Raw genomic sequence first — 20578 nt, forward strand, 5'->3', positions numbered from 1 at the left:
AGTCTATATTATATTGCATATTTAATAATATATGATAAAAAGTGTTGTTGTTAGTGTCATCTATTGTATTGTAAGTGTAAATATGCATAGGTTCACTAATTATTGACCTTTTGTGTGTTCATAGTATGTATTAATCCCCGTTTACGGTCTTTTAAACTAATGAGCATAGCATTCAGTACAGCAGACCCAACACAGCACAGACAATAGTATGACTAAAGAATATAAAATAAAAATACTGCAGTGCTGATGAACAAAGGACTGAAGTTCCAGAATTTACAATTACAAAGTGAATGTATTTTTGCTGCCAGACATTTTCTCATGCAAAAAAATTCCTACTTTAACTCCATCTAAACTGGTAATACTAGTAAGATGCAGAATTTAAAACAGATACAGCTAAAAAATAGCTGTTTTTAAGAAAGATCATTACTATAAAGTTTCGTTTAAAGCTAGCAGACCTCAAATTGTTTCCTATATGTGCAGTTGCTGCATAGTCTATCAGCACTGAACTTTTTCACATAATGTATTAATAAATGATTTCTGAAAGCAAGATCATTCAAAGAACTGATGACCAGTTACACTTGATCAATTAAAAACCTCAAATAAAACAAGACGAGCCTACCAATATGAACGTTCCTAACATAATTTTGGACCTTTTTAAAAGATTGGCATAGTATTGCACAACCAGATGTGGTCTGTTGTAGAATGTGTTGGTGGTGTGGTCTTTTAATAGCACTAGTTTCTCACCTGCATACAAACATGTCACTAGATGGTAACACCTCGGAGCTGTGAGCGGCCGCTTCTGCCCATGACCCTGTTCCACCATCAGCTGCATTTCCTGTGGGAGGCCATAACCTGCTCATAGTTTTTTTAATAGATTGTGTCTAATTAGCAAAACCAGCATCAGCTATAATGATGTTTAATGGAAAACACCCTTCTAGAAGTGGAAGCAGTAAGTAGTTAATCTTGTAAAAGTTCTTTAAATGTTCCACCATGACCTTCCAGCAATGGCTTGGAAAATACAGCTGAAGCATGTTCTTCCACTTGGACACTGTAAAAGTTACGTGCTAAAACCAAACATTATTTTTTTGTTGTTGAGCATTACCCTCTGTAATTCAGTGTCAAATATGTGAAATCGAGTTCTTTAAAGAATACATTTGAATAACAGAACACATTAGAATGGAAACATTATAATAAAAAATGTTGCCTAGTTGACTTGACATAACAAATATCGCCATCTGCTGGCACTGTGATAAACATAATGAGGAAAGAACTGTGATTTAAACCTTTAGATCAGGGGTTTTCAAGCTAATCTCTTCGGGATTACTAAACTTCCAAGCAGCTCTGCAGGAATTGAGTTTGAGACCACTGCTTTAGATACTCTTTGAGAGAATAAATATGGCCACTTTTGCTGTTTTTATAATAACTGGCCCATTATATAAATAAATGACATTTTCAACACCGATTCCAATTTACCAACCAAATGCTGCTTCAATTGTTACGGGAGAACAATTAGCTAAAATTGATTCCTACAAGGAGACATCGAGAATGGAATGCTCCAAACCTGGAGTCATGTGAGTTTTGCAATTGCCTGTATTCATTTTCATTCCTAATTCTGTAAAAGACAATGACGCAAATGACTGTAACAAACATTAGTAGTGTGTAATTTGTCAACATTGAGACTGTTGAATGGAAATTCATTATTGTATAGAGTTAATGTGATCTTTTCTTTCTATAAGTTTTATCACAAAGAAGGGTTCTCGTGTCTGTGTCTGACTATGCAAGAAAACCTCGTGATTTGTTCACCTGAACAACTTATTTAGACTATTTATTTAATGCGATTATGCATTATATATTTTAATAAAGCCAAATCATTTTTTGTCGGCGCTGTTTTTGGTAAAACATGATTTTGACGACTTCATTAAGTTTTGTTTTATGGAAAACTCTTTTAAAAATATCTTCGTTTTGTGTAAATTGTATCTTAATTTTGATCAACGCTTTATCAATGAATTGCCCCTATTTAATAAATAAGAAGCAAATATATAGCACACAATGTAACGAGGCACCGGCACGATCACTTGCATTGCATGTGAACTGGAGGGCGCCGAAACTCAGCTTGTGCTGTGCCTCACAGATTTGAGAAATATAGGCTTTATATTACAGAATGCTTGAAATGTCTACTTTTAAACGAAAATACTCAAACCAAAATAAATAGCTACTCTCTGATTATGTAGGTTAATCCATAGGAAATGTGCATTTCTCTCTGGTTCTCTCTGGCGAGTCCACATCGTCAACTTCATCTTTATTGATGTCATTGTTCAGTCTGTTCTTTTTAAAAAAACAAAACAAAAACAAAGCAGCTTATATTTGCCACAGTGATAGAATCTAGTGGACTGACGAGTCACTTTCTTCAAACCGAAAGACGCTCCCACTTTAGGCCTCTTGGGGCGTAGGAAACTTGTGGATAACCTGCCCCTTGACCAAAATCACTCTTGCCCCCTCCTCTTTTACCTTTAAAACCCGTGGTAAAGTTTGTAGGACTTTATCCTCTTGATATCAGCGTTAACTCAAGAAGAAGAGCAATCTGCAGCAATGCGTCAATATTGTCTTTGTCTTTTTATTGGTCTTCTGGCTGCTGCATTCCTCCAGTCCAGTGTCATGTGCCAGGGTAAGTCACCCGAAAGCTTCATTTTTTATTTGTTCTGTGGTGTGAATTGACATTTATGAATTTGTGAATTGTTATAAAGCTAATTTCCAAGTATGAATTAGTGATCAAATTATTTTTCTACAATGATCAATATGTGAATATTTAAGTGATTGACGTCAAAATATTTATTATATAAATGATATTTGTTTAACACAGGTGCCAATTTACCAGACGAATGCTGTTTTACATATTATGATAGAAAAATCCCCATTGCAAGAATTGAGTCCTACATAGTGACAAGAGTGGAATGCACCGAACCCAGAGTCATGTGAGTTTTCATTTGTCATCATAATCATAATAATTTGTCAAGACTGTTGAATGGAAATCTATTATACTGTGTATAAACTGAGTATAATGATTTTTGTGTGGAGTAACTGTGATCTTTTCCTTCTATCAGTATTATCACAAAGAGGGGTTCTCGTTTGTGTGTGGATCCTCAGCTGAACTGGGTGAAGAGTGCCATGCAAGCAGTCGATGATCGTGTTTTTTAATGAAGCTGTTGTGGTGATGATAAATGCTCAAACTAACCGTTCTGGTTGTTTCTTAAGTGAAGTATTAGCTCAGAAACCATTTTCTTTGTCATTCTTTTCATTCTTATCATGTGAGGCATTATGTTGAGTAAATGCATTATGTTTTGATGAGCTTAGTATTTCTTCAACATTCTGCTTTAAATGCATTATGGCTTTAACTTTCACTGCAAAATAACACATGTAAACAGACAACAATCACTCAGTTCTTACCCGGGGCCCGTTCTCCAAACGTCGCTAACTCAGTTAGCTGGATTTGACTGTTGATGATTTGGCATGATCTTGGATTGGTTGCTTCTTCGAAGCTTATCCTGGAGTTGCTGTCATATCAACAGGTCCATAAGCTCACACCTGCTTGGGAGCAGTTTATTTAATGTAATCAGGACTAGATTGCATCTTTATAAGCAGAACTGATACATAAAATCTGTCCTAGTCACACTTAGGCTACTTTGTAACGAGAGTATCCTACTGATCCAGGAACAATAATTAAAAAATAATAATCATTAAAAAAATTATTTTATATATAATATTGTGTAGTCTATTATTCTATAAACAAATACATTTTTACTCACTAAAAGATTTATTTGTCATAAAATTATTCATAAATGTATTGGATTCTTACACACATGCTATACAGATAATGTAAAGTTGTGCATTAATATGAGTAATGACAGATATTATGGGAGTGGCTTTATGAAGCGCAGGAGAGAAGATAACATGATCTTTTCCCTCAAGAAACTTAAATTAATGCTGCTATGTAACATATCTGTTCAAATATAAAATTAAATGAATTGCTAATTACTACATTTAAAAAAAAAATCAAAAGCCTGTACAAATATTAGAAATCATGAATATAAATAATTGGGAATCATGTAAAAAAAAAAGTGCACATTTCATCTCGATTGTAATAAGCGACTTATAAGGAATGGGCCCCAGGATTACAGGGATGTGTCTTTTTATATGTACTGAAGAAAGAAATTTGCTTTTGTTTTATTCTGTGTAAAAACAGTTGTCTTGTACAATCCTCTTAATTCTAATAAAACGGAACACAAAGTGCCTTATGGTGAATTTCATTGTAAAATCATCAGGATTCCTCTGTTTTTCTGTACATCAGCAACAACGGCATAACAGGGCTTATTCGAAACAAGATAAAATTAATCAAAAATGTCTGACAGAAAAAAAAAAAATTCAGTTAATTAATTAAGTTTAATACTTATTTATCATTTTTACTATTTATTTATAATAATACATTAAATAGGCACATTAATATAACAAAATATCACTATTAAAGTTTTATATGTATTGCATATCTGATATGATAAAAACTTGTCAATGTCATTTATTGTATTGTAAGTGTAAATTGCATATGTTCAAGTTATCTGTTCATATGTTCACTAATTATGGACCTTTTCTGTGTTCATTGTAATTATAATTTCTGTTTTAGATTCTTTAAACTCGTGAGCATAGCATTCAGTACAGCAGACCCAACACAGCACAGACAATAGGTGTATTGTGACTAAAGAATTTAAAATAAAATACGGCAGTGCTGATGAACAAAGGACTGAAGTTCCAGAATTCACAATTACAAAATTAATGACATTTTCTCATTCAAAAATCCAATACCCAATTACACAATGATTTCCATAAGCCTACTCCATCTAAACTGTTAATACTAGTAATATGCATAATTAAAAAAAAGATACAGCTAAAAAAAAAAAAAACAGAAATAAAATGTGTTCCTTCCACATATAACCTGTCAAGATCATGAGGGTTTTTTAAAAAAGATCACTACTATAAGGTTTTGTTTAGAGCTAGCAGACCTCCAATTGCTTCCTATGTGCAGTTGCTCAATAAATAAGAATGTCAGTGAAAAGTTCATTTATTTCAGTAATTCAATTCATATTGTAAAACTTGTGTATTAAATAAATTAAATGCACACAGACTTCGGCTTGGGTATCGAGTATCGAATATCAATTGGAACCGGGACTAGCTTTGCGATTTTCCCGGAATTGTTCAAAAGTTTAAATTTCGATTCCTAGTTTCGATTCCTAGTCCGCCGATTGGAAAAAGAAGAAACTGCTGAACACTAACAAAGAAGCGTACACCGGAAGTTTTGGCATAATCGAGCGAGTCGAACCAAAGCCGAACATGGATAGTGGAGCCTTTTCTGTATTTCCCCACTGCCGTAGCAGTGCCCTCTCCCGTGGGAGCGTCTATCTCAATTTACCCAATGCCGCAGCAGTGCCTGCTCCCGCAGGAGCGTCTATCTGTATTTCCCCACTGACGCAGGCAGCAGTGCCCGCTCCCGCAGGAGCATCTATCTGTATTTCCCCACTGCCGCAGGAGCGTCTATCTGTATTTCCCCACTGCCGCAGCAGTGCCCACTCCCATAGGAACGTCTATCTCTATTTCCCCAATGCCGCAGCAGTGCCCGCTCCCGCAGGAGCGTCTATCTGTATTTCCCCGCTGACGCAGCAGTGCCCGCTCCCGTAGGAGCATCTATCTCTATTTCCCCAATGCCGCAGCAGTGCCTGCTCCCGCAGGAGCGTCTATCTCTATTTCCCCACTGCCGCAGCAGTGCCCGCTAACGCAGGAGCGTCTATCTGTATTTCCCCACTGCCGCAGCAGTGCCTGCTCCCGCAGTAGCATCTATCTGTATTTCCCCGCTGACGCAGCAGTGCCCGCTCCCGCAGGAGCGTCTATCTGTATTTCCCCACTGCCGCAGCAGTGCCCACTCCCGCAGGAGCATCTATCTGTATTTCCCCGCTGCCGCAGCAGTGCTCGCTCCCGCAGGATCATCTATTTGTATTTCCCCACTGCCGTAGCAGTGCACGCTAACGCAGGAGCGTCTATCTGTATTTCCCCACTGCCGCAGCAGTGCCCACTCCCACAGGAGCCTTTTCTGTATTTCCCCAGTACTGTTGCAGTGTCTGGTCTCGTAGGAGCTTCTATCTGTATTTCTCCACTGCCGCTGCAGAGTCCACTCCTGCAGGAGCCTCTCTGTATTTCTCCACTGCTACAGCAGTGAACGCTTCCACATATTTCCTATATACCACCGCAACAAATGTATACCAAAGGACGTCCAGGGTCCTTGGGTCTGGGCTAAACGCTCGGAGGCCTCTCGCCGGTTAGGGGTAGTACCCCACTGCCGCAGCAGTGCCCGCTCCCGTAGGAACGTCTATCTCTATTTCCCCAATGCCGCAGCAGTGCCCGCTAACGCAGGAGCGTCTATCTGTATTTCCCCACTGCTGCAGCAGTGCCTGCTCCCGCAGGAGCATCTATCTGTATTTCCCCGCTGACGCAGCAGTGCCCGCTCCCGCAGGAGCGTCTATCTGTATTTCCCCGCTGACGCAGCAGTGCCTGCTCCCGCAGGAGCATCTATCTGTATTTCCCCGCTGACGCAGCAGTGCCCGCTCCCGCAGGAGCGTCTATCTGTATTTCCCTACTGCCGCAGCAGTGCCCGATCCCGTAGGAACGTCTATCTCTATTTCCCCAATGCCACAGCAGTGCCTGCTCCCGTAGGAGCATCTATCTGTATTTCCCCGCTGACGCAGCAGTGCCCGCTCCCGCAGGAGCATCTATCTGTATTTCCCTACTGCCGCAGCAGTGCCCGATCCCGTAGGAACGTCTATCTCTATTTCCCCAATGCCACAGCAGTGCCTGCTCCCGCAGGAGCATCTATCTGTATTTCCCCGCTGACGCAGCAGTGCCCGCCCATTTTTAGAATATTATAAATGAACCGTTTAATCTTAAAGTTTTAGTGGTTCAGATTCAGACTCGATGCAGAGCAGAGAGCACAGACAGAGATCAGATGATAATAGTAAATAAATAACGTCAGCGGCCATGGCATTGCACGAGCGATCGTTATTATAGTTGAAAAGGGCAAACAGTCTAAGTTATTAAGCGAATTAACTCGAGTCAGAATGTACATGTGCACAGTAGCATTTGTTTATCCTTCACCGTGACATCAAGTGGACTTCTGAAGCTGAAATAATGAGTGGATTCAGCTTGGACTTGGAATAACGAGAGGAATAAAATGGATAACTTTCTTGTCGGAGGATTGTAATGCATCACAGGCAGTCAGGTACAAGGAAGAGAGACTACGGCTCTTTAAATTAGGTAAGACAAAAAGCTGAATTCTTCGCAACAGGTTTATTGACTTGTAATAGCAATTTAAGGTGGAATATGTGAACGTCGGGTCCAGTCGGGTCTGTGTCTTCGCGGCGGGTTCGGGTCCAGATTTCAAATAATATACGGGTCCGGGTCGGGTCTGGGTGGACATTTCTCGGATCTACATGGGTCCGGGTCCAGCTTTTAAAATATTATACGGGTCCGGGTCGGTTCGGTGTAGTACATTACGGGTCTCTGTCGGTTTCGGGCACGAATTTTTGGACCCGTGAAGACCTCTAGCTCGGAGGCCTCTCGCCGGTTAGGGGGAGTACCCCGGGCTTGGGAGGAAGTACAGAGCTCTGAGCCCTCTCCCCGGACAGCATGCCAATTACGCATAAACCTTTACTCAGTTTATTAAGTGTGAACTCATGAATTGGCTCATTATATAAATAAATTACATTTTTCACAACAGATTCCAATTTTACCAACCGAATCCGTTTCAATTATTACGGGAGAACAATTAGCTAAAATTGATTCCTACAAGTAGACATCAAGAATGGAATGCTCCAAACCTGGAGTCATGTGAGTTTTGCCATTGCCTGTTTTCATTTTCATTCCTAATTCTGTAAAAGACAATTTAAATGTAAAAGGCTGTAATAAACATTAGTAGTGTGTAATTTGTCAACATTGAGACTGCTGAATGGAAATTCATTATTGTATGGAGTAACTGTGATCTTTTCTTTCTATCAGTTTTGTCACAAAGAAGGGTTCTCTTGTCTGTGTGGATCCTCAGCTGAGCTGGGTGAAGAGTAAGCAATCAATGATCGAGATCTTTGATCATGCTGCTGGAATGTTTTTTACCTTATTTCATAACTGAAGAATTAGCTTAGTAATGTTCTAGTGCTAATCTATTATTTTTTGTCATTTATGGTATTATGACAAATGACTGCATGTTTACTGTTTGAGTTTGCTATATATTTAATCTTCTGCATTAAATGTCAAAATTGTCCTGTGTTATTTTTTCTGCAGAATAATGCATGTACAGTATTGTTCAAAATAATAGCAGTACAATGTGACTAACCAGAATAATCAAGGTTTTTCGTATATTTTTTTATTGCCACGTGGCAAACAAGTTACCAGTAGGTTCAGTAGATTCTCAGAAAACAAATGAGACCCAGCATTCATGATATGCACGCTCTTAAGGCTGTGCAATTGGGCAATTAGTTGAATTAGTTGAAAGGGGTGTGTTCAAAAAAATAGCAGTGTGGCATTCAATCACTGAGGTCATCAATTTTGTGAAGAAACAGGTGTGAATCAGGTGGCCCCTATTTAAGGATGAAGCCAACACTTGTTGAACATGCATTTGAAAGCTGAGGAAAATGGGTCGTTCAAGACATTGTTCAGAAGAACAGCGTACTTTGATTAAAAAGTTGATAGGGGAAAACCTATAAAGAGGTGCAAAAAATGATAGGCTATTCAGCTAAAATGATCGCCAATGCCTTAAAATGGAGAGCGAAACCAGAGAGACGTGGAAGAAAACGGAAGACAACCATCAAAATGGATAGAAGAATAACCAGAATGGCAAAGGCTCAGCCAATGATCACCTCCAGGATGATCAAAGACAGTCTGGAGTTACCTGTAAGTACTGTGACAGTTAGAAGACGTCTGTGTGAAGCTAATCTATTTTCAAGAATCCCCCGCAAAGTCCCTCTGTTAAAAAAAAGGCATGTGCAGAAGAGGTTACAATTTGCCAAAGAACACATCAACTGGCCTAAAGAGAAATGGAGGAACATTTTGTGGACTGATGAGAGTAAAATTGTTCTTTTTGGGTCCAAGGGCCACAGGCAGTTTGTGAGACGACCCCCAAACTCTGAATTCAAGCCACAGTACACAGTGAAGACAGTGAAGCATGGAGGAGCAAGCATCATGATATGGGCATGTTTCTCCTACTATGGTGTTGGGCCTATTTATCGCATACCAGGGATCATGGATCAGTTTGCATATGTTAAAATACTTGAAGAGGTCATGTTGCCCTATGCTGAAGAGGACATGCCCTTGAAATGGTTGTTTCAACAAGACAATGACCCAAAACACACTAGTAAACAGGCAAAGTCTTGGTTCCAAACCAACAAAATTAATGTTATGGAGTGGCCAGCCCAATCTCCAGACCTTAATCTAATTGTGGGGTGATATCAAAAATGCTGTTTCTGAAGCAAAACCAAGAAATGTAAATGAATTGTGGAATGTTGTTAAAGAATCATGGAGTGGAATAACAGCTGAGAGGTGCCACAAGTTGGTTGACTCCATGCCACACAGATGTCAAGCAGTTTTAAAAAACTGTGGTCATACAACTAAATATTAGTTTAGTGATTCACAGGATTGCTAAATCCCAGAAAAAAAAAATGTTTGTACAAAATAGTTTTGAGTTTGTACAGTCAAAGGTAGACACTGCTATTTTTTTGAACACACCCCTTTCAACTAATTGCCCAATTGCACAGCCTTAAGAGCGTGCATATCATGAATGCTGGGTCTTGTTTGTTTTCTGACAATCTACTGAACCTACTGGTAACTTGTTTGCCACGTAGCAATAAAAAATATACTAAAAACCTTGATTATTCTGGTTAGTCACATTGTACTGCTATTATTTTGAACAATACTGTAAACATACAGCAGTCGCATTTATTTTACTGATAGTGACATGATTGCTCCACTGCACCTTAATCATTAACTTAATCTTTGATGCCTTTTCTTTGATGTGAAATACAGCCAAGTATGTTTACCCATACTCAGAATTTGTGTTCTGCATTAAACCCATCCAAAGTGCAAGGACACAGCAGTGAACACACACACCGTGAACAAACACTCGGGCAGTGGGCAGCCATTTATGTTGCGGCGCCCAAAGAGCAGTTGGGGGTTCTGTGCCTTGCTCAAGGGCACCTCAGTAGTGGTATTGCCGACCTGAGACCTGAACCCACAACCTTAGGGTTAGGAGTCAAACTATCTGACCATTAGGCCACGACTTTCCCGTAAAGCTGTACACTGCACTGTGGTACTTTACCACATTATATGAATCTTTAATAATAATTTCATGATTGATTAAAGAAACTCTTAACATTTTTTTTGTTCTACTTAATAAAATAATTTTCTTATTATGCACTAACAATAAAGTACAACAAACCACAAAACTGACTAATTAATTTCCTTGTGAATATTTTTTTTAAATTCTATTCCATCACCAAGACAAGTTTAGTCAAATTGCCAATCAAAATCTAAAGTGATTTTTTTTTCCCTGTGTACAGAAAAAAAGGTGGCAGTCTCAAAAAATGTTTAGGTGCTGTTAATGCACATTTAAAAAAATGTAAATTTATTTGTACAAATATATTTAGATTATATTTAGATACTTAAGAATAAAAACTGCAGTAGTTAGTCTAGCACAATTACAGAACTCATGTGTTCTTTAAATGAGTGCTGACCTCTAAAAAGCAAGTTTGGTACTGTGACAATCAACAAAAGAAAATAAGATAAATACTATTTGCATAATATTTAAGATGACAAACTCAAAGTATTATATCTCACCATACATTCAATTATTCCATAAACTTTAAAGCTTTGCAAAAGATTTGGTCAACTTTGTCAAGTTACATTCTATTCATTGCATTTAACTCAATTACTGAAGGGAAGCACATGCTCTTGTGTTGTCACTGTCCTTCTGGTTTGCTTTGCTCGATCTTCTGCTTGACTCCAGCACACTTTAGCATGAGCTCAGCGTGACGTCTCTTCAACATCTCTAGTCTCTGCTGCAGGAATTCGGAGGTGTCTACCTTCTCCTCAAAGTCCTGCAACAGTGTGGCATTTCCCAGCAGGCCACAGCGCTGCTGCAGCTTCAGGTTGTCTGCACGCAGTCCGTCACGAGCCTGTCGAGTACGTGTCAGCACTTCACGTTTAAGAGCCACCAATGCATCTGTCTTCATCAGTTGAGAATGCTTGACCTTATTCTCCATCTGCATGAAATGCATCTTCTCTTTCACATGGGAAATGCCCTGAGGTTGTGCGACAAATAATTTGTAAAAACACAATTTTGGAAACAATATAGGTTGCTACACACAATGCATTTTTATTTATAATGGTAAACTTATTATGTATGTTGTAAAATAGCCTATATTACAAACCCGATTCCAAAAAAGTTGGGACACTTTACAAATTGTGAGTAAAAAAGGAATGGAATAATTTACAAATATCATAAACTTATATTTTATTCACAATACAATATAGATAACATATCAAATGTTGAAAGTGAGACATTTTGAAATGTCATATGCCATATATTGGCTCATTTTGGATTTCATGAGAGCTACACATTCCAAAAAAGTTGGGACAGGTAGCAATAAGAGACCGGAAAAGTTAATTGTACATATAAGGAACAGCTGGAGGACCAATTTGCAACTTATTAGCTCAATTGGCAACATGATTGGGTATAAAAAGAGCCTCTCAGAGTGGCAGTGTCTCTCAGAAGTCAAGACGGGCAGAGGATCAACAATTCCCCCAATGCTGCGGCGTAAAATAGTGGAGCAATTTCAGAAAGGAGTTTCTCAGAGAATTGCAAAGAGTTTGAAGTTATCATCATCTACAGTGCATAATATCATCCAAAGATTCAGAGAATCTGGAACAATCACACAGGTTCAAGGCCAGAAAACCATACTGGATGCCCGTGATCTAAGGGCCCTTAGACCACACAGCATCACATACAGGAATGAAACTGTAATGTAAATCACAACATGGGTTGCATAATACTTCCAGAGTACTTCCACATTGTCAGTGAACACAATCTGGACTAAAGAGGACAAGGACCATCCAAGTTGTTATCAGCGCTCAATTCAGAAGCCTGCATCTCTGATGGTTTGGGGTTGCATGAGTGCGTGTGGCATGGGCAGCTTACACATCTGGAAAGGCACCATCAATGCTGAAAGGTATATCCAAGTTCTAGAACAACATATGCTCCCATCCAGATGTCGTCTCTTTCAGGGAAGACCTTGCATTTTCCAACATGACAATGCCAGACCACATACTGCATCAATTACAACATCATGGCTGTGTAGAATAGGGATCCGGGTACTGAAATGGCCAGCCTGCAGTCTTGATCTTTTACCCATAGAAAATATTTGGTGCATCATAAAGCGGAAGATGTGACAAAGACCTAAGACAGTTGAGCAACTAGAAGCCTGTATTAGACAAGAATGGGACAACATTCCTATTCCTAAACTTGAGCAACTTGTCTCCTCAGTCCCCAGACGTTTGTAGACTGTTATAAAAAGAAGAGGATATGCCACACAGTAGTAAACATGGCCTTGTCCCAACTTTTTTAAGATGTGTTGAGGTCATGAAATTTAAAATCAACTTATTTTTCCCTTAAAATTATACAGTATTGTTCAAAATAATAGCAGTACAATGTGACTAACCAGAATAATCAAGGTTTTTCGTATATTTTTTTATTGCTACGTGGCAAACAAGTTACCAGTAGGTTCAGTAGATTCTCAGAAAACAAATGAGACCCAGCATTCATGATATGCACGCTCTTAAGGCTGTGCAATTGGGCAATTAGTTGAATTAGTTGAAAGGGGTGTGTTCAAAAAAATAGCAGTGTGGCATTCAATCACTGAGGTCATCAATTTTGTGAAGAAACAGGTGTGAATCAGGTGGCCCCTATTTAAGGATGAAGCCAACACTTGTTGAACATGCATTTGAAAGCTGAGGAAAATGGGTCGTTCAAGACATTGTTCAGAAGAACAGCGTACTTTGATTAAAAAGTTGATTAGAGAGGGGAAAACCTATAAAGAGGTGCAAAAAATGATAGGCTGTTCAGCTAAAATGATCTCCAATGCCTTAAAATGGAGAGCAAAACCAGAGAGACGTGGAAGAAAACGGAAGACAACCATCAAAATGGATAGAAGAATAACCAGAATGGCAAAGGCTCAGCCAATGATCACCTCCAGGATGATCAAAGACAGTCTGGAGTTACCTGTAAGTACTGTGACAGTTAGAAGACGTCTGTGTGAAGCTAATCTATTTTCAAGAATCCCCCGCAAAGTCCCTCTGTTAAAAAAAAGGCATGTGCAGAAGATGTTACAATTTGCCAAAGAACACATCAACTGGCCTAAAGAGAAATGGAGGAACATTTTGTGGACTGATGAGAGTAAAATTGTTCTTTTTGGGTCCAAGGGCCACAGGCAGTTTGTGAGACGACCCCCAAACTCTGAATTCAAGCCACAGTACACAGTGAAGACAGTGAAGCATGGAGGTGCAAGCATCATGATATGGGCATGTTTCTCCTACTATGGTGTTGGGCCTATTTATCGCATACCAGGGATCATGGATCAGTTTGCATATGTTAAAATACTTGAAGAGGTCATGTTGCCCTATGCTGAAGAGGACATGCCCTTGAAATGGTTGTTTCAACAAGACAATGACCCAAAACACACTAGTAAACGGTCAAAGTCTTGGTTCCAAACCAACAAAATTAATGTTATGGAGTGGCCAGCCCAATCTCCAGACCTTAATCCAATTGAGAACTTGTGGGGTGATATCAAAAATGCTGTTTCTGAAGCAAAACCAAGAAATGTGAATGAATTGTGGAATGTTGTTAAAGAATCATGGAGTGGAATAACAGCTGAGAGGTGCCACAAGTTGGTTGACTCCATGCCACACAGATGTCAAGCAGTTTTAAAAAACTGTGGTCATACAACTAAATATTAGTTTAGTGATTCACAGGATTGCTAAATCCCAGAAAAAAAAAATGTTTGTACAAAATAGTTTTGAGTTTGTAGACACTGCTATTTTTTTGAACACACCCCTTTCAACTAATTGCCCAATTGCACAGCCTTAAGAGCGTGCATATCATGAATGCTGGGTCTTGTTTGTTTTCTGACAATCTACTGAACCTACTGGTAACTTGTTTGCCACGTAGCAATAAAAAATATACTAAAAACCTTGATTATTCTGGTTAGTCACATTGTACTGCTATTATTTTGAACAATACTGTACATTTTCTCAGTTTATACATTTGATTTGATATGTCTGTTGTATTCTGAATAAAATATTGAAGTTCCACATCATTGCATTCTGTTTTTATTCACAATTTGTACAGTGTCCCAACTTTTTTGTAATCCGTTTGTATATGAATGGCTTATATGCACAACACTTCAAAAGATCTCAACTTAGCCATTCAGCTGTTTTATAAGGAAGTTATTCATATTTTTTTTTATAATGCATTTATATAAAGTATTTTTTATTACCTTATTTTACATTAACATGCTCCTAGTGACCACCAAAATAAGAAAAGGAAAAAAACCCTCCTGAAATGAGGTAGAAAATACACACACACACACACATGCACAAATTACGGTAATTAAAAAAATAAAATTTACCTGCACAGAGCAGGCAACCTTCCTTTTGAGCCTAAGTAGCTCCTCGCTGTGCTCCTTCAGCTTGTCTTTAAACGTCTGGTTCTCTGTTTTGAGCTGCTCAAAGTCCATCAGCAGCAAACCATCAGCAAGCTCACGCTTGGATTTAAGTTCTGTCTCAAGCTGACATATTTTGTTCTTAAGCTTGATGTTGTTGAGACGCACAGGTGCCAGCTTGTCTTCTTGCTTCAGTTCATCTGCCTGCAGCTTCTCCACCTTTGCCAGTGCTGCCTGTTTGCCCACCTTACCAGTCAGTGCTGTCATAGCAGCTTCATGTTTCAGTGCAGCTAGAGATCTCAGCTCGTGCTCCACCTGCTTCAGTTTCTCTAAGCTCTGCTGGCGCAGCTCCTCTGTCCGCTGTTGGTGGAGCTCTGAGACACTGTGGTGCTGCACTTTTAGCTCTTCCATGAGATCCAGGTACTTTTGGTACTGCTCCTGGTCTGAGATATCTCCATCCAGTCTGGGATGTTTATTACCTGTCTTCTTACTGAGGTATTCTGCTATTTTGTTCTGCAGCTGAGCGTTTATCTTGCTGAGCTTTTCACTCTCAGCCTGTAGTTCAGGTAGCAGGGCCACATATTCTGCAGTGTTGATGTTGAGGCCAGTCTTCTCTTCTTCTGCAGGAACAGTTGATTCATTCGGAGGGCTGCTCCTCTCACTCTCTGGGTCAGGAGCTGGATGTCGGTCCTCTTCGTCTTGCTCTTCCTCCTCAGTGTCCTCAAGAGATAGAAGATCGTCAATGAAATGTCCTATTTCAGGACCCTCAGTGTCCTCCAAGGCCTCATTTATAAGGGGCTCTATTTCATCCTCCTCCTCTGTTATCATATATTGCCCAAACTCAGTTTCAGATATCTGTGGTTCACTTGTCTCAGCAATAGACATGTCTTCTGTCAGCTGTGAACCCTGCTTGACCAGATCATCCTCAACAACTTCTGGGATGTTAAGAGGTTCAGTTTCTTCCTCCTCAACCAGGGTTCTTGCTGTCTCTGTTGAATCCACAATTGTTTCAATGTTTTCCACCAGTGCATTATTTTCTAAAACATTACTTTCTTCATGTTTTAGCTCCAACGAGACCTTTTCCATTTTATATGATTGAATTTACAAAGGTTTTTTTAATTATTAAAACAATTACATGAAACACGCTTGCCTCAACTGTATTTTGTGTCCGTACTAGAGTGCGTGCTTGTTGCCATGGACACCCAGAGCGAGAGCCAATCGCAGGTGTTCGCTGTGTCGTTATTAATATTAATGAGACGCAGCGGCGTGACCAGAGATACTCCACTGCGCATGCCCAGCCCCGCGCCACCGCTGCTTCCAACAACAAGCGGTAGTAAATATGGCCGACCTAGGGAAGAAGTACTGCGTGAACTGCTTGGCAGATGTTACGAATTTGCGGATTCGCTGTGCCGAATGCCAGGATATTGAACTTTGTCCGGAGTGCTTCTCAGCGGGTGCCGAAATCGGTAACCACAGGCGATGGCACGGCTATCAGCAAGTTGACGGCGGGCGCTTCTCGCTCTGGGGTCCAGAAGCAGAGGGAGGATGGACCAGCAGGGAAGAGCAGTCGCTGCTCGATGCCATCGAGCAATATGGATTTGGTAACTGGGTACGATTCTCAAACGAGTCCATATTGATGCAGCTTTAATAATCTCCCTTTGCATGGCCAAATGTGCACATCAATGCAAAATCGTCATGCTTTGTCTGGAACAAATAATGCATTGCTTACTGAAGAAACGTACACACTAGTCAACATTTGAAGTGGATCGAAAACTTTAATCAAAGTTAAGCTAAAAACAAAATCCATTCTTTTCTTAGGACAACTTTGATTAAAGGTTTTGATCCACTTTAAATGTTGACTACTGTTAAAAAACCCATAACCAACCATGTCCCAAGTTCTGTGCTGCATATTGTATTACAGGATTATTTAACCCAATGAAATTAGTTGCAGAAATAAATTTTACATCCCATTTAAAGTTTTGCTCATTTATAATATTTGCACAGTATAGAGTTTACACAGAGAGAACAAAATGTATTGTGCCCTATTGCTGAAAGCAGGTGATATTCATTAATATTTATATTTGCATGAATATAATGTATGTTAAGAAATATTAATAATGTTTGAGTTTGTAAATTTGATATTATTATTTATTTACTCACCCTCATATTGTTTCAAAACCACAAGGCTTTCATTATCTTCTAAACAGCTTGAAGGTATTTTTAATAAAGCCTGATGAGATTTTTGTTCCTCAATTGAAAGTCCACACCACCAAAATTTGTAAACATTATCCATATGAATCAAGTGGTTTAATTTGGACAGCTCATGTTATTTGAGATTTGTAGATGAATTACATATGCATTGACCCAAGGGAGAGTAAATGACAGAATTTAATGTTTGAATGAACTAACTCTGAATCTTTGTTTTTTCTGTGTGTTAGGAGGATATGGCAGCCCATGTGGGTGCATCGCGCACCCCTCAGGAGGTCATGGACCATTATGTGATCATGTATATCCATGGGAATCTGGGCAAAGCCTGCATCCCTGACAGCATCCCCAACCGCGTGACAGACCACACTTGTCCCAGCGGAGGTCCGCTGTCTCCTAGTTTGACTACCCCATTGCCCCCATTAGACATATCTGTGATAGAGCAGCAGCAGCTGGGATATATGCCACTCCGTGATGACTACGAGATCGAATATGACCAGGAGGCAGAGAAACTCATCAGTGGACTGTCTGTGAACTACGATGATGAAGATATCGAGATCGAGATGAAACGAGCTCATGTGGACATGTACGTGCGGAAGCTGCGTGAGCGCCAGCGACGCAAAAACATCGCTCGTGATTACAATTTAGTGCCAGCCTTTCTGGGACGGGACAAAAAGGATAAAGAGCGAGAACGAACAGGTGGGACAGGAGTGGTTGGGGGTGTAGGTGGAGCTGTAGGATTGGGAGGTGGCACCACCATCATTGCGACAGGGTCGCTGGGCTCCTCTGTAGCAGCAACACCGAAACGCAAAATCACCAAAGAAGAGAAAGAGCAACGGACGAAACTACGAGCACTCTGCCAGTTCATGCCTCAACGTGAGTTTGAAGAGTTCTTCGATAACATACACAAAGAGCGCATGCTACGGGCAAAAGTTCGCGAGCTTCAGCGTTATCGACGGAATGGCATCACGAGACTCGACGAATCAGCCGAGTATGAGGCAGCACGTCACAAACGAGAAAAACGTAAAGAGAACAAAAGTATTTCTGGGTCAAAGAGAGGCAGCAGTGGTGGAGGAGGAGTGACTGGGCTTGGAGGAGGAGCTGGAGCAGGAGGTGGGCTTGGAGGAGGTGGAGGAGTCAATGCCATCAAAGAGGAGGGGAAGGACAGTGAGTTCTCAGCCATCGAGAACCTGTCTGGCTTTGAGCTGCTGTCTGATCGGGAGAAGGTACTGTGTAACTCTGCGAACCTGAGTCCCACACGCTATCTGACTGTCAAGACTATCATCATCAAAGATCATCTACAGAAAAGGCAAGGCATTCCCTCGAAAAGCCGCCTACCCAGCTACCTGGACAAGGTGCTGAAAAAACGGATTCTGAATTTCCTGTCGGAGAGCGGCTGGATATCCCGAGAAGCCTCGTAACCACACTGTCCAAAAGATTTGGTTGTAAGAATTATAACTGTAAATATATTTTTCTACTGTTTTATATTGCATCTCAGAAAAGCCTGTGTGAGCTAAATGACTGTAGGTGCCAGACTACTGGTTGTGGACCTTCAATGAGTCTAACATGTCTGTCTTCGAAACATCATCAGTGTCCATGGGGAACTTTCCCGCAAGTTGTCCTGTGTAATATATATCAGAATAACTACACAAAAACCCATTGCCCCACGTTAAAATGCCTCCGTTTTAAAAGGTGTTGAATATTCCCTGCCAATAGAGTATGAACAGAATGTTTATTGTTGTACCAAGCAGATATTCAGAATTGGTTCCGAGTTTCTTTCCTTTTTATTTTTTTGTAATAAGATGGAAATTAGATCAGATCCTTGTTCTGCCTGCCAGAAGTCTAAAGTTCCCATGTTCTAACCTGAATTTGCCTGCTTCAGTTAGATGTATTTTGTTGTGTCAGTTGTGGGAATGTGAGTCACATGAAGCATGCTCCATAGTTTCTAAATGTCTAAAAGTTCATGTTTGATTATTATTGTTTTTTGGAGTTGACCTTTGTGAGGTTGTGTTAGAAACAGTAAAATGGCACACATCCAGGCCCTGATCACCAATCAAGAACATCTACCACAATGCTCCTGTTTCAAGAGAGTATTTTTCTGATTGTTGGGTAAAGTGAGGGTTAAAGTTAAATACACCATCAAGGGTTCTCATCTCAACATGTACACAGTTTATGAGCTGAGACTGTATGTTACAACTACATACTACATTTTTTTTACATTTCCAAATGCCTTGACAACATCTTAATGCAATACCAAATCTTAGAAAAACATATTTTCCCATGATTTTTAACGTTATTATTGACTGTTTGTGTCTACCCCAAAGCTGTAGAAAACTAAGAAAAGCACCGTTCAAAGGTTTACATTTTGTTTTGTTTTTAAATCTTTAATATATTAAAGTGTCAAATAGAATAGATAGGTTCAGTCTAACTTTTAGCCTTTTTTATGAGTACAGTATTGGAAATAACAGTGTTTAAGCCAAGTTTGTGGTCCTCATCTTTTTTTATACCCTGTAATTTTTGACTCCAGACATTGGTACACAGTCTCATAAACTGTCATTGGTTGTATAGTATGCTTATGTTGTGTGTCTTGAAGCATATTTACCTTGGTTGATGTTTTTAATCCTTTTCCTTGTAATTAATATTTTATTTTAATATTAAATTACCACATCAAAAGTCTTTCAATGGTGGAAGGAACTACCCCACACAAATGTATGACTAAAGCCATTAAAAGTAGGTGTGCAAAGTTGAAAGAAAAACTCATCAAAGATATATTTAGACTATTGGCTGTTACCATTTGATAGATTATGAATGTAGGTATGAAGACACTGTGTTATATAATTATGATGCAAATGTGGATGGGACTCTTCTCTTTCCATGGTATTCTGCGTTTGTTTCATTTGTATAAAGGTGCTTACAGTTTTAGAAAGGGTTAATCTTCAGGTTGTGCTTTATGATTATAGGAAACAGGATCACTGGTTAAAGAACCCAAAACATTCTTTAAGACTTGTTTAGTCACACACCAACATTTTTATTTTTTTTAGGAGAAATTGACCAGTTTATTTAACAGTTTATAAGGGTATTTTACACTTTAAATAATCATTCAATATGCAATTTCAGAGAGCATAATTATTTTTCTAAAGTGAAAACGGATTTGAAAGAAAATGTGAGCGGGGATATGAGACTGAACATGACATCACAAAGACACTACCACAAGTACATTTTTATAAAATAAAATTTAAAACAATGTGACATTAAATTATTATTTTTTGCTTAGTTATGACAATGTTTTCTGGTAAAATTGTCCATTTGGACGGATCATATTTGATAAATGTTGAGGATGTGAAAAGTTTTGTATTGCATATGTCATGTTATTTCCTACTTTGTATTAAAGTGTTTAAATATGACCCTTTTGTCTGTTAAGTAAAAATGGTGCCTTGCCTAAAACTGTGAAGCAATGTTCATTTAAGAAGGCTTAATCTAAACAGAATCCATAAGAAAACTGCAATTCACAGTCATTTTTAAGTTATATGAGACATTTAAGAAATATATCCAAATATGTACACTATATACCTTCATTC

At 39.3% G+C, this 20578-nt stretch overlaps 2 protein-coding genes across 3 annotated transcripts; one reads left to right on the forward strand and one right to left on the reverse strand.

The window, feature by feature from the left end:
* Window positions 1-10682: 10682 nt before the first annotated feature.
* ccdc96 (coiled-coil domain containing 96) lies at window positions 10683-16102 on the reverse strand. Its single transcript, XM_052561283.1, has 2 exons — window positions 14763-16102; window positions 10683-11381 (listed from the first exon to the last, which is right to left on the reverse strand). Exons 1-2 carry the CDS (start codon window positions 15879-15881, stop codon window positions 11040-11042), a joined length of 1461 nt encoding a protein of 486 aa, XP_052417243.1. The 5' UTR covers window positions 15882-16102; the 3' UTR covers window positions 10683-11039.
* On the forward strand, window positions 16070-20444 carry LOC127961962 (transcriptional adapter 2-beta-like). Of its 2 annotated transcripts, none has more exons than XM_052561284.1 (2): window positions 16070-16404; window positions 17234-20444. In XM_052561284.1, the coding sequence occupies exons 1-2, from the start codon at window positions 16135-16137 to the stop codon at window positions 18419-18421; spliced, it is 1458 nt and encodes a 485-aa protein (XP_052417244.1). In that variant the 5' UTR covers window positions 16070-16134; the 3' UTR covers window positions 18422-20444. The 2 variants fall into 2 exon arrangements, with proteins under 2 accessions (XP_052417244.1, XP_052417245.1); XM_052561285.1 differs by having other exon boundaries at window positions 16070-16396.
* Window positions 20445-20578: the final 134 nt, after the last annotated feature.

This window comes from Carassius gibelio, chromosome B7, assembly GCF_023724105.1.
Source record: "Carassius gibelio isolate Cgi1373 ecotype wild population from Czech Republic chromosome B7, carGib1.2-hapl.c, whole genome shotgun sequence".
Classification (NCBI taxonomy): Eukaryota; Metazoa; Chordata; class Actinopteri; order Cypriniformes; family Cyprinidae; genus Carassius; species Carassius gibelio.